The following is a 12039-nucleotide window of genomic DNA, read 5'->3' on the forward strand; positions in this document are numbered from 1 at the left end:
ACACAGGATTTGGTGGCAGTCGAAATGGTGCATATATCCAAAATTATACCTGTGTCATCACACATCAAACAGCATTGAAACCACTACGGAGTGGTATTACTCTGATGTAGAAAACAAATCGCTCAGTTGTCAAACTGCCTTAAAAAATGGGTTGTTATTTCCTTGTGGCGTCAATATTCCCGCCTATACTTCCGTGGTGAAAGGCGTTGTATGAAACATATATGGAGTCAATAAACGTGGGTGACGACGTGTTAAAAACTTGCGACGTGGAGAATCCTGATGATGAGAATACCAAAACAAATAATTTAAAGTCTCCAAGAATTTATACATGCATCAGCGGGTCTCCATGATTTTCCCACAATGGGAGACGATGAATTGACAGTGACGCTTCTGTATTCCGCCCAGTCATCAAGTACAATTCTCAGATCAATGAGCTTGGCCTTGAGGCCTTTGCAGCAGTTTGCGTGCATGGTGTAAACATCAACCAAGTCTGGGCTCCTCTGGCAGAATCCTCCAAAATACTTGGTTTCCAAGAACATAAATTTCATACCCCTTGCAGCAAATCCGGTGGTGGACTTTAGAATATTTAAGACGTCCTGCTCTTTCTGGCCCGGGAAAGAGCTTCTTGACAGATACCAGTCTGTGTAAAAACGGATGGTTCGTTCATTGGAACGGACGTACATGAATCCTGTGTTCACCTCGTTCATGACATCAAAAGGGTTGCCATTGTAATTGTCACATGTGCTCTGGATGTCTGCATCTTCCCCCAGCCTTTCGAAGGGATTTCGCAGCCACATTATGTCAGAGTCCTGCAAAACTTAATACATGTTATTTTTTCAAATTCAATGTTTCAGAATTTTATGGAAAGGAGGTAATTCAAACAAATAATTTAAAATTCCAAAATATTTTTAAAATATGAAATCGAGTTTAATCTCTTGAATCTTTTAAAACTAAAAAAACCAAAAACTCAACAAATTCCAAAATATTCCTAAACCTAAAATCAGAAATTTCGTCAGTGTCCTTATGTTCAAATCTTTTAAAACTAAAAAAACCCGAACATGAGACAAATTTCCCAGCATTATTTACCCACTTACCGAGAAAACCATACTGTAACCACGTTTCAGAATTTCTGCCAAGAAGCCAAGCCTCCTCCACATCATTTTCAAGTAATCGTCGCTCATGTACACTTTCTCTGCAGTGAAATCAACGCCACTTGTCTTCAAAGAGTAGCAGAGTGAGTGAATTTGAAGACAGCGATTGTAGGCCTTTGCATCCAAAGCAACAATGAGCAAATTGTTCAGTAATTCCCGTGTCCCTTCACCCACATGGAAGCTCTCCAGGAAGAGATCAATCATGGTATTCGGCTTAGCCCAGGCCCCATTCAAGGCCGTGATTATTACTGTCTTGTTTGGGTTCGCAGCTTTAGCCAAAACTATATCTAATTCATCTTGAGGGGAAGCAGGGGGCGGCGCAGGAGGAACTGGAACTGGTGGCACCATTAAATTCTTCTGCACACGAAAAAAAATAAATTAAAAACCATCGGAGATTGAATTTGATATGTGCTGAAACAGCAGACAAGGAGGAATAGCATTTAATCACCAGAGGCCATTCTCTTGCAGATCCCATGGAAAAGTTAGACACTCCAGTTAGCATGTGTGAAACAAAATGAGTGAGCGCCTGAGAAAGTGAAGTAGGAAGGAAGAAGCTGTAAGAATTCGATAACGCCCATCCGATGCCTGCGATGCAAAGTAGGGTAAGGAACACCTCCCTCACGAAATGTTTGCGAGCCATTATCGCAGAAACCTACGCCTCGATTTTTGTTTATGCGATCATCACCATCTCAGTTTGCAGTAATTTCCACCTTCGCAAATGGAATTGCAGAATCGTTGAAATTTTAAAAGAGGAAATCGAACGAACAAAGAGCAGGAAATACAAATATCGATCACCGTTTGGAATTCTATTGTATGGTTTATTTTGTTGATCGAAGTCGCAGTAGGGTGCACAATCCCACGAGCTGAAACTTCATTGCTATGAATATGAATGCATCGGCTAGATACATCTTAATTCCCGATATAAGCGTGGACAGGGAAATCTTTTCAGATACAAACCCTCTTTTTAAGGTTGATTTGATTATTAATTCTAATTATAAATAAATATCATTATTAATTAAAGGTTGATTTAATTATTAATTCTAATTATAAATAAATATCATTATTAATTATTAATTATGTTATATTATATTTTATATTTTCTTTTATATATTATTTCTTTTTAAAATATAATTTGATTTACTCAGAATGTTTTATTATTAATTATTTTGTTTTATTTTTATTTTTATTTTTATTTAGTCAAAATGCTTATAACACATTATATTACACTAAAAGGAACATAATCTATTACCAATTAAACTCAGGGATAATTTTAATTATTTTTAAAATAATATAATTTATAGTTTTTATTTCATGTCTCAAAAGTGATTAAGTATCAGTGTTTTGTTTGTTAAATCTTATTTTTATAAATTAATATAATATATTGATATTTTAGTAGGTAGATTTCCATAGTGTATAATTTGATTATAATGTTGATGTTTTCTAGATAACTTATATTCTCAATAAGACTTCACCCATCTTCGGGGACATGAAGCTTAATTGATGGTACCATGAATAAATAAATCTAAAACATGACCACTAGAGATGGGATATAGACATTAGAGATAGAGAAAAAGATTAGAACGTTGATATGATAATTAATTTGTTTTATTTTAATATATTGATGATGGTGGTGGTTAACGTCCACTAAGACCAAACATTGGTCTATCGGACCTAAAGAAACAAATTATTTATTTTGATTTAAGATTTTATTCCTATGCTCAAAAAGCTTGGAGAGAAGCCTCCCGAGCTCACTATAATTTTGACATTCTAAAAGGCTAGGAAGGTCACTATTGTAACAAAGATTGTGAAACTAAGATCTAATGTGGTTGTACGTGGGGCACTCTAAGAGGAAGTGGTTTTCATCCTTGATGTTCATATTCTCACATATATGGCAGATCCTTTCCATCCATGGCGTTTTAGGAACTCCCAACGACCTGTTTCACTATGGAGCTCATGAGAATTCGTTCTAATCTTTGCTATATTAGTTTTCTTCTTTGAGCTAGTTAAAATAGAGAGATACTTTTGATCTTCTAGGGTGGCGTTGATGACCTTCTTATAATAACTTAATTTTCTTTTAGCCGCTAAATCTTTCTCACACCACATTTTTTCTTTGAACTTAGAAGTAACAATATCTTTAATGTTATTTATGTTTTGCAATGCATCATTCTCGTTGATCTTCTAATAGTTTAACCAGGCCCTTGTGTCTTTATGCCACCCCCGATTGAGCCTTAGGTGGTTTTGGCTGGAATTTAAAGCTAGCTTAGGAAGTGGTTTTGGCTGGAATTTAAAGCTAGCTTAGGAAGTCTATGATCGTCTATGTTAAATATTGAAAATTAAATAATAAATTAATTTAATTTTGATATGACCAAATTGATATTACTATTACAAATAATATAAAATTAATTTGAGAATTGAGAATAATATATTTTAAAATTAATATTATTTTAATAGTGGATTGGAGTAAATTACTCCAGGGATATGGTTGAAATGTATAGAATTTTTAAGATGTATATAATGTTTAAGTTGAATGAGGAGTTTATAAGTAATTGATGATGATGATGATGATGGTTAACGTCTGTCTACTAGACCAAACTTTGGTCTATCGGACCTAAAGAAAAAAATTATTTAGTTTGATGTAAGAATTTTATTCCTATGCTCAAAAAACTTGGAGAGAAGCCTCTTGAACTCACTATAATTATAGATAGATTAATATCATTTAAGAATTATAAAAATTTATTTAGGATTGGAATAAAAGAGGGGGAAAATATAATAAGGTTAAATTTGGTATATTATAATAAATTTAAATTTGGTAAATTAAAATAAATTAAAGTGAGATTGATATATTCAAGATCTGGTTAAATTGACATTAGTGGATGAAAACTAATATTAGAATAGAGTAGGTCTCAACCAATTGTTAGTCATTGGATTTAAATTATTAAAAATAGTATAAAGTATTTAGTGCATGGCTTAGTCTAACTTATAGATTTTCAATCTTCATTATTCCAATGCCCTAGAGGTTTTTCAGGGTGTTGAATCCATTTATGCATTCAAAAATGTATTTTAACCAACAAAAAAACTTGAAATTGTATTGCTAGATTTTGATGAATTCGGGTGAAAAAGGTTATTCTGTCTATAAGTTAAATTACTTTTTTAGTTAATAATTTCACTCTAACTATAAACTAATATAAACAATAGAAAATAATTAATTTAGAACAAAAAATAGATTATAGTTTAATACAAAAATTAATTCATAATTTCGAACTAGATTAGATTTGATTATCATGATAAAGAAAAAAAGTGGGAGACGTAAAAACATTATAAATTTGAGATCATATGGATTAATAATATTATTTCATATTAATATTAATAAGAATAAAGAATAGAGACCCTGATCGGTACCTCTGAAATTAGTACCATCGCCCCCCCACATGCTCAAGGCAATGGGTGCGGTGACCCTTGGCATGAGTGCATGCAAGGGTGGTGGGAAAGGTGGCGGGACAGGAGGTGAGGTGAGAAATAAAGGAAGGTAAGGTAGGCACACAAGCAGTGTTAGAGTGTATTCTTGTGGCGAAAGGTGGTGTTACATGGGATCAGGAGCGAGACAGACCCTGCAACTCAAAACTCAAAGGCGACCGACAATTGAACCCAGGTATGTTTTTTGGCCTCGCTCCTCCACTGTAATTATGTTATGGTTGGGGTTTTGCTGGGGTGAGAGGAGGGTAAATAGGAAGATGTCCTGGGGGGTAGAGAACTGCTGGTGGCAATGGGGAAGGCAATTGGTGGCAATTGCCTGGTTCTACGTCTATATCCTTTGCCAGTTGGGTAGTGCCTATGGTTAATGGGGGGATAATCTCATGTTGCCTAATTTGGAAATACGGGCTCCTTAAACCGTGCTTGGTGTGAGGCTGACTGTAGCAGGCAAATGGGTGAGGGAAATGAGATGGAAGAAGGGGGAAGGGGGAGCAGTCGGTAAGTTACATGGGAGGAGGACCTTATAACTGCAGGAAAAGCAAGCATTGGGTTAACCGTAAATCCTCTCAAGATTATGGCAAAGCCAGAGACCCCAATTAGAAAGCTAAATGGGAGAAAGTGAGAGGCAACGTTATTACTTCCTAGGCAGAGGTGGTAGGGGTCCAAATTTCTTCCTGGCAATTTGTAAGGGAGAGGAGAGGAATATGCGAATGGTTTAGGCAAGGGAAGCCTGAGCTGAATGTGAATGGAAGTTATTGGGTATAGAAAAAGGGAGCGGCAGCAGGTAGTTGGAACCAACCCCAATGCAGGGTTTGGTCTAAGGACCACCCCAGCTCCGAGGATGAGAGAGAAAGGGGAGAGGAGAAGCAAGGGGTGGTGCATAATATTGTCAAAATAATTTAGGAAAGGTACCAAACTGCAATGTTTTGTTTTGGATTAACAAACCGTTGTTGTCACCAAGGTTCAAGAAATCTAGACATGGCTCGACCTGCGAGAGGACAAGGTCGTGGAAGGAGAGACTCGACACCCAGGAAAGACAAGGAGCCAAGCACGTTGGAACCTCGAAGGCACAGGAAGTCAGTACAACACCTTATCACTGAAGCGGCAAAGGCTTACCATGAGGGGACGAATGAAGGAATCTGGAAATTGCTAGAAGATTGGGAGGAGGAAACAAAACAAGATAGTGAGACAAAGGAAGACATGGACAACTGGAGGAATTTAGTCCTGGATCCAAGCAACACCATAGGAATAATTGCGCAATTCAAACAAACTCTTTACCTCTATTGGTTGGTGAAGATTCTATTAGGCAAATAAATGGAACAAATTTCTGCTGGAGTTGCAGTGAGACTCCAAGGTATGCCGAGTTACAAGCAAGATTTTCATAAAATCATATTACAGCTCCATAAACAAGACATCAGGCTGGATAGAATTGATCGCCACATCCCTTGCATACTAGAACTGAATGAGATTCCTGGGGAATTAGCCAAGGATCTGATACCTGTTCAATCTACCTCGGAGGAGCAGAAAGGATAGAATATTACCTATGCATATTTTTGTTTTATGCTAATAGCTTTTAATTCCTGTCATGCAAATATAAGTTTAGATAGATATGTAGTGTACAGACATGAAACAGAGACATATCTAGCTTGGCTAGAAAGATTAAGAATTATTTGTTTTTGGATGGCTTACAATGCAAACAAGTGGGTAACAGACTTGGTTTCCCTTTGGGGCAAGTTGAGGCCACCTAGTCAATCTATGTGGTGTAAATTTTCCTTTTTTTAATATAAAATGGAATGGTCCTTCCAAGCTTAATAAAATGATAATAATAATAAAGAATAGAGGGGGATAGTGGGGTGGTTAACAATAGGAAAGAGACAGGAAGAAGGGGGGACTTAAGGATGGTTAGGATTGATATTAGAGGACAAAAAATGTATATTATGCTTCCAATACTCACTTAAGTGAAACACATTTTCCCAATTGAAGTTGTTAGGGTGCTTTTCAATTTAAAAAGCTTCCCTAATGACCCGATTCGAGTGGAAGGGAATGAAGGCCACGATTTTAGATTTTTTGAAACATATTAATGTATAGTATTATGGGAGTGTTCTGCGATGACGGATTTAGTGATTCAATTATGGTAGGTGTTGGCCATATTTTCCTTTAGGTGGGTTTTGAAGGACCTCTCAATTTCTCCTATGTAGGACATTCCACAACAAGGTATCTCATAGAATCTACAGCCAAGCATGGGGTCATTTTTGTCTTTAGCTATTATGAAGAATTGGCTAAGTGTTGATTGAGGTTTAAACATGGTTTTGATTTTTCATTTAGATAGAATTTTGGAGATATGATTAGTAAATCCCTATATGTAGGGAAGATATGTAGGGAAGGGATATTTTTTTTTAAGAACAGCGTAACTAGGTTCGGCATTTGTAAATGTAATTTTTATCTTTGTACCTATCAAGAAAAAGAATTATTATATTTGTAATTATACAAATGAGTTTCTTGCTCATTCCATAGATCTAGAAAAGTCAAAGAATCAAGATCATGTTAAAAATATCTTCTTGAGCATGTATGTAATGAATATGGGTTAACCTGGTGTCAAGAAGCCCTCCAAGACAAGCACAATCCTCCAAAGAAGAATTATGTCAGCTAAACAATGAGAAAGGCAGTCAGCACTTATAGATGTCAAGTTAGCTCAAAATTAGTGTCACAATGATCTAATGTAATGTCAGCTTGATCTGGAAGACATGGTCACTATATATATAAAACTAAAGATTGACATTAAAAAAAAAAAAAAGATTGAACTCCTCAGAGAATCTCGACACAACAAAGTATAACAACATGACTATAATCTCACTATCTCGGTGAATGCTCTGTCTCGGTGCTCAGTGAATTCTATGTCTCAGTGCTCGATGGATACTCTGTCTCAATGAAGGAGAATGATATTCTATGCTTGTGATCACAATCTCAACACAATTACAGTCTCGACCTCTCCAACACAGTCACATAAATTGCAGTCACTGTAATTGTGGATGGAGCTAGACACTCTTGGCATATACACAACTTTTAGATCATTGTTCTTCAATGAGTAATACATCAGATCTCTAAGCACACGAAAAAACACATCAAATGATCTAAGTGATGACACAAATATCTGAACGCAGCCACTAAGTGGTCTCACATATAAACATGGTTATAGTCTCGAATTAAGGGTGGCAAAAAGAATCTTAATGATCTCATCAATTGCGATGAATAGATCCTACAGTAACGTGACTTGGCATGACATACAATTTGGTTGAAGTCATGAACTTGGTCTAAATTTGATGAAGACAAAATTATGAAAAATGAAAAATAAGAGTTGAGTGAAGATCTAACACAAAGGCAACAGTAATGATCACGATGAAGGTGAAGGTGCAATAACCTGAGTGATGGAATTGAACTTCGTAACACATAAATGATGATGAAGATCTCAATAGTGACAAAGAAGAGGATTGATGTCTTGGTCTTGGAGTGGCATTAGAAGTCAAGGGTCATAGTCTTGGTGTTCATCAATTAGAATCTCTATATGAAGAATTTTGTGTGGGTTTTCCTCTTCAAGAGGGAGAGGTTTTGGCCTTGGAAAATTGCCAAACACTTTGTGTTCTTGTCCCTTTGTTTGGTAGCTATTTGATGAACTAAATAAGACACGCTAAAGAATGTGCTAATAAGAAAAGAGTTAAATACCTCTCAAATAGTTATCATGCAAGAAGAATCTCATTAACTCTATTTTTCCTAGATTCTTCAACAATTTTCAATAAGGCTGAGTTGTTGGAAGGGTTTCTAGGTTTGGGATGCATAGCCCATCCCCCTCCCCCGCATTATCCTCTCTCTTTCCTATTGTTAACTCCCCATCACCTCCCTCTATCCTTTATTATCATTACTATTATTAAATAATATTCTTAATATTCTTAATCCCTATAATGTCAAATTTGTAATGATAATCTTTCTATCTCTCCCTCTCTTTTGCTTTCTAATAATAATTAAATCTAATCTAATTATAAATTATAAATTATTTTTTGTTCTAAATTATTTCTATTATATTCTATTGTTTATATTAGTTTATGGCTGGAATCAAATTACTAACTAAATAATTTCTAATGTTATTTAATAATATGAATCCCATCACTGGTAACTGGTCTAGACATACTCTATTCTAATATTAATTTTCAATGATTAATATCAATTTGACCAAATCTTGAATATATCAATCTATCCCTAATTTATTATAATTTACCAAATTTAACATTAGTATATTTTTCTTGCCCTATTTTATTCCAATCTTTAATATATTTTTATGGTGTAGTCTAATAAATAAACAGAATAACTTTTTTCACCATAATCCAGTGATACAATTTGAAGCAAGAATGTGATTTTTTGTTAGTTAAAATACATTTTTGAATGCATAAATGGATTCAACACCCTTAAAAACACTCAAGGCACTCAAATTCAAATAAATTAAACTGAAGTTTTTAAAAAGACTCTATGAGATTTTGGTTTTAAAAAAATGTGGTGAAAAAAATCCATCTATTTTTATAATTTTTTTCCCCTATTATATTCCATTTCCAATCTTAAATGATGTTAATCTATCTATAATTTATTATATTCTGTTAACTCAACTTGAATATTCTATATATTTCTCCCTATATCCCAGCCATAATTTACACCAATCCACTAATATTAATTTAAAAATATATTATTCTTGATCCCAAACTTTTATATTCTTTGTAACAATAATATCAATTTGACCATATCATATTAAATTGACATCAGGGATTTTCCTAATCACATTAAAGATGGCATCAGATAAGATTGCTCTATTGTTATTAGGAAAGCTAAACCTCTTAAGAGCATCATTAGGAAACCTGAATTTGAAGCCCTCAAAGCTTTGAATAGTAACCCCAATATTGTTGTTCTTAAAGCATATAAAGGAGGGGTTATTGTGATCTTGGATAAAGAGGACTCTAGAAGAAAAATGATAGATCACTTCTGCAACATCAGGAGCTATAGAAAGCTTAGTAAAGATTCCCTTAAAAATGTTTCAAAAGTTGTTGCCTTGGCTATCAAATCTAATAAGTCCATAAGTTCCATAAGCCAAAATTAAATTGAGAGCAACCCTCTCACTCCGAAAATTTATGGGCTTCCTAAGATTCACAAAGAAGGGGATCCCCTTAGACCTACTGTCAATACGATAGGTGGGCCTACATATCTTCTTACTAAATATTTAGCCTAAAAACTTAAGCCTTTGGTTGGTCGTATTGATTCCTTTGTTAATGACTCTTGCTCCTTTGTAAGTGAGTTAAAAGAGGTTAAATTTGAGCGTCGTGATATTATGGTTAGCGTTGATGTTGTTTCACTTTACACCAACATCCCTATTAATGAGGTTGTTGAGGTAGTCAATTGCATCACCGACACTGATACAACCAAGCTGGTATAGATTTACCTTACTTCCACTTTCTTTAGCTTTGAAGGTGAATTCTATGAACATACTTGTAGGGTTGCTATGGGCTCTCTCCTCGCTCCCATTGTTTCCAACCTATTCATGGAGGATTTTGAATCTAAGGCTTTAGCTTCTGCTCAATTTTAGCCAAAGAGATGGAAAAGGTTTGTTGATGACACCTTCATCTTCCATGGTCATGATAAATTGGATTTATTTTTTCGAAATCTCAATAATCAATCTAGATCCATCAAATTCGCCATGGAAACATAGTCAATGGTATCTTTTCCTTCCTTGATGTTTTGGTCTCAAAAAAATATGATGGTTCTTTCTCTCACCAAGCCTTTTGTAAGAAAACTCACACGGAGAAATATTTGTTAGAAAATTATATATTACAGAGCAATGGAACACACAAAATATTGCAGAAATATAAACACAGAAAACATATAAAAGGAGACATAGATATACGTTGTTCACCCAGTGTGGGTTACGTCCATGGAGAAACAGCCAGTCCTTCCTTTTATATTATCCAACAAACTGAAGAGATACAACCTACAGTAGATCCGCTGTAATTCTCTCTTCGCTCTCAATCTCCTCTCTCTTCCTCACTCATAATACAGATCTACATAGACGCAATACAATTCCCTCATATATAGTGAGGGGTTGCCTTCTAGGGAAAAAAATCCTAAAATAAACATAACTTCTACTATCAAATCTCCGCCTAATGAACGGCCCATATTGAATACAAATTTTCAACATTTTACAAGGCAATTTTACATCTATTTTTAGCTTCGGGGTGCTTTCCCCAATCCCCACGCTAGGGGGGGCACTCCCAAAGGTCGTAGTCGCCTTCCCCTCGACCCCCCAGCAGTGAATATTTTACGGGCGGTGTTGCCACCCCATTATGAACTATGGTCCAATGTGGCGATACCTTTGAATACAAAAGATAATCAGGCTCCACAACCAAAAATATTTGCATGTGAAACCCCATCGCTTTCCAGCCTAAAATCTAGGTGTTCTCAACGCATTGGCCACTCGGGATTTGAGGGTTTCTGGTGAAAGCTATTTGGTGAATGAGAAAACCCATCTCCTTAATGTTTTTGAATTGAATGGTTATAAAAGATACCAAGGTATCAAAGCCATTTTAAAAGCTAGCAGAGGCCCTAGGAATAAGGAAGAGTCTAGTGAAGTGGTCTCTAGTGTCCAACTCCCCTTTATTGAAGGGGATTCTAATAAGATTGCTTAGATTCTTAGGAGGTACAGGGTTTCTTCCACCTTTAGACCCTTGAAAACCATTTGTGGCTCCTTAAAATTAGTCAAAGACCCCGTGGAGCCTAAAAACATTAAGTTTTTTTATTTGATTCCATGTTCTTGTGGGACCCCCTACATTGGTGAAACATGTCGGTCCATAAATCAGAGGATTCAGGAGCATGCAACTGACCTTAGACACTACAGGACTCGCTCCTCTACTTTAGCTGAACATGCTGAAAATAGTAAGCACCACATATGTTTAGAGGATTTCTAGGTCCTTGCTAAGATTGATCTTTTCCATCACCTTAAATTAAGGGAATTCATCGAGATTGAAAAAATGTCTAATACACGAAATAGGGATGATGGATGGAAGATCAATAGCTCATGGATTCCATCCCTATATGCCTAGGCCTCCCCCTCTCTCTTTTCACTATTTGTTTGTTAGTATTATTGTTATTATTTCAATTTATTTATTTATCTATTATTTTAAACATTATTTATTATACTAAATATTTTTCCTCTTTTATTTTTTATTATTTATATAATATTTTTTATTAATATAAATAGTAGTTTCTTATCGTATTGAACTTATTAGTAGTTATTTCATATATATATAGATAGATATATAGAGGTTGTTTTTAAGGAATTTATTTGATTTAGATATATTAATAATAATGGAAACTTTTTCCTTTAATT

The 12039-nt window shown here is 35.1% G+C and overlaps 1 protein-coding gene across 1 annotated transcript; it reads right to left on the reverse strand.

Moving 5' to 3' along the window:
• Positions 1–294: 294 nt before the first annotated feature.
• Positions 295–1501, reverse strand: LOC149256463 (uncharacterized protein At4g15970-like). Its single transcript, XM_089457425.1, has 2 exons — positions 1095–1501; positions 295–809 (listed from the first exon to the last, which is right to left on the reverse strand). The coding sequence occupies exons 1-2, from the start codon at positions 1497–1499 to the stop codon at positions 306–308; spliced, it is 909 nt and encodes a 302-aa protein (XP_089313551.1). The 5' UTR covers positions 1500–1501; the 3' UTR covers positions 295–305.
• Between the last annotated feature and the right edge of the window lie 10538 nt (positions 1502–12039).

Source organism: Pinus tabuliformis, chromosome 7 (genome assembly GCF_031772625.1).
Source record: "Pinus tabuliformis cultivar Carrire ecotype Pingquan chromosome 7, CPIR1, whole genome shotgun sequence".
In the NCBI taxonomy this organism is placed as follows: Eukaryota; Viridiplantae; Streptophyta; class Pinopsida; order Pinales; family Pinaceae; genus Pinus; species Pinus tabuliformis.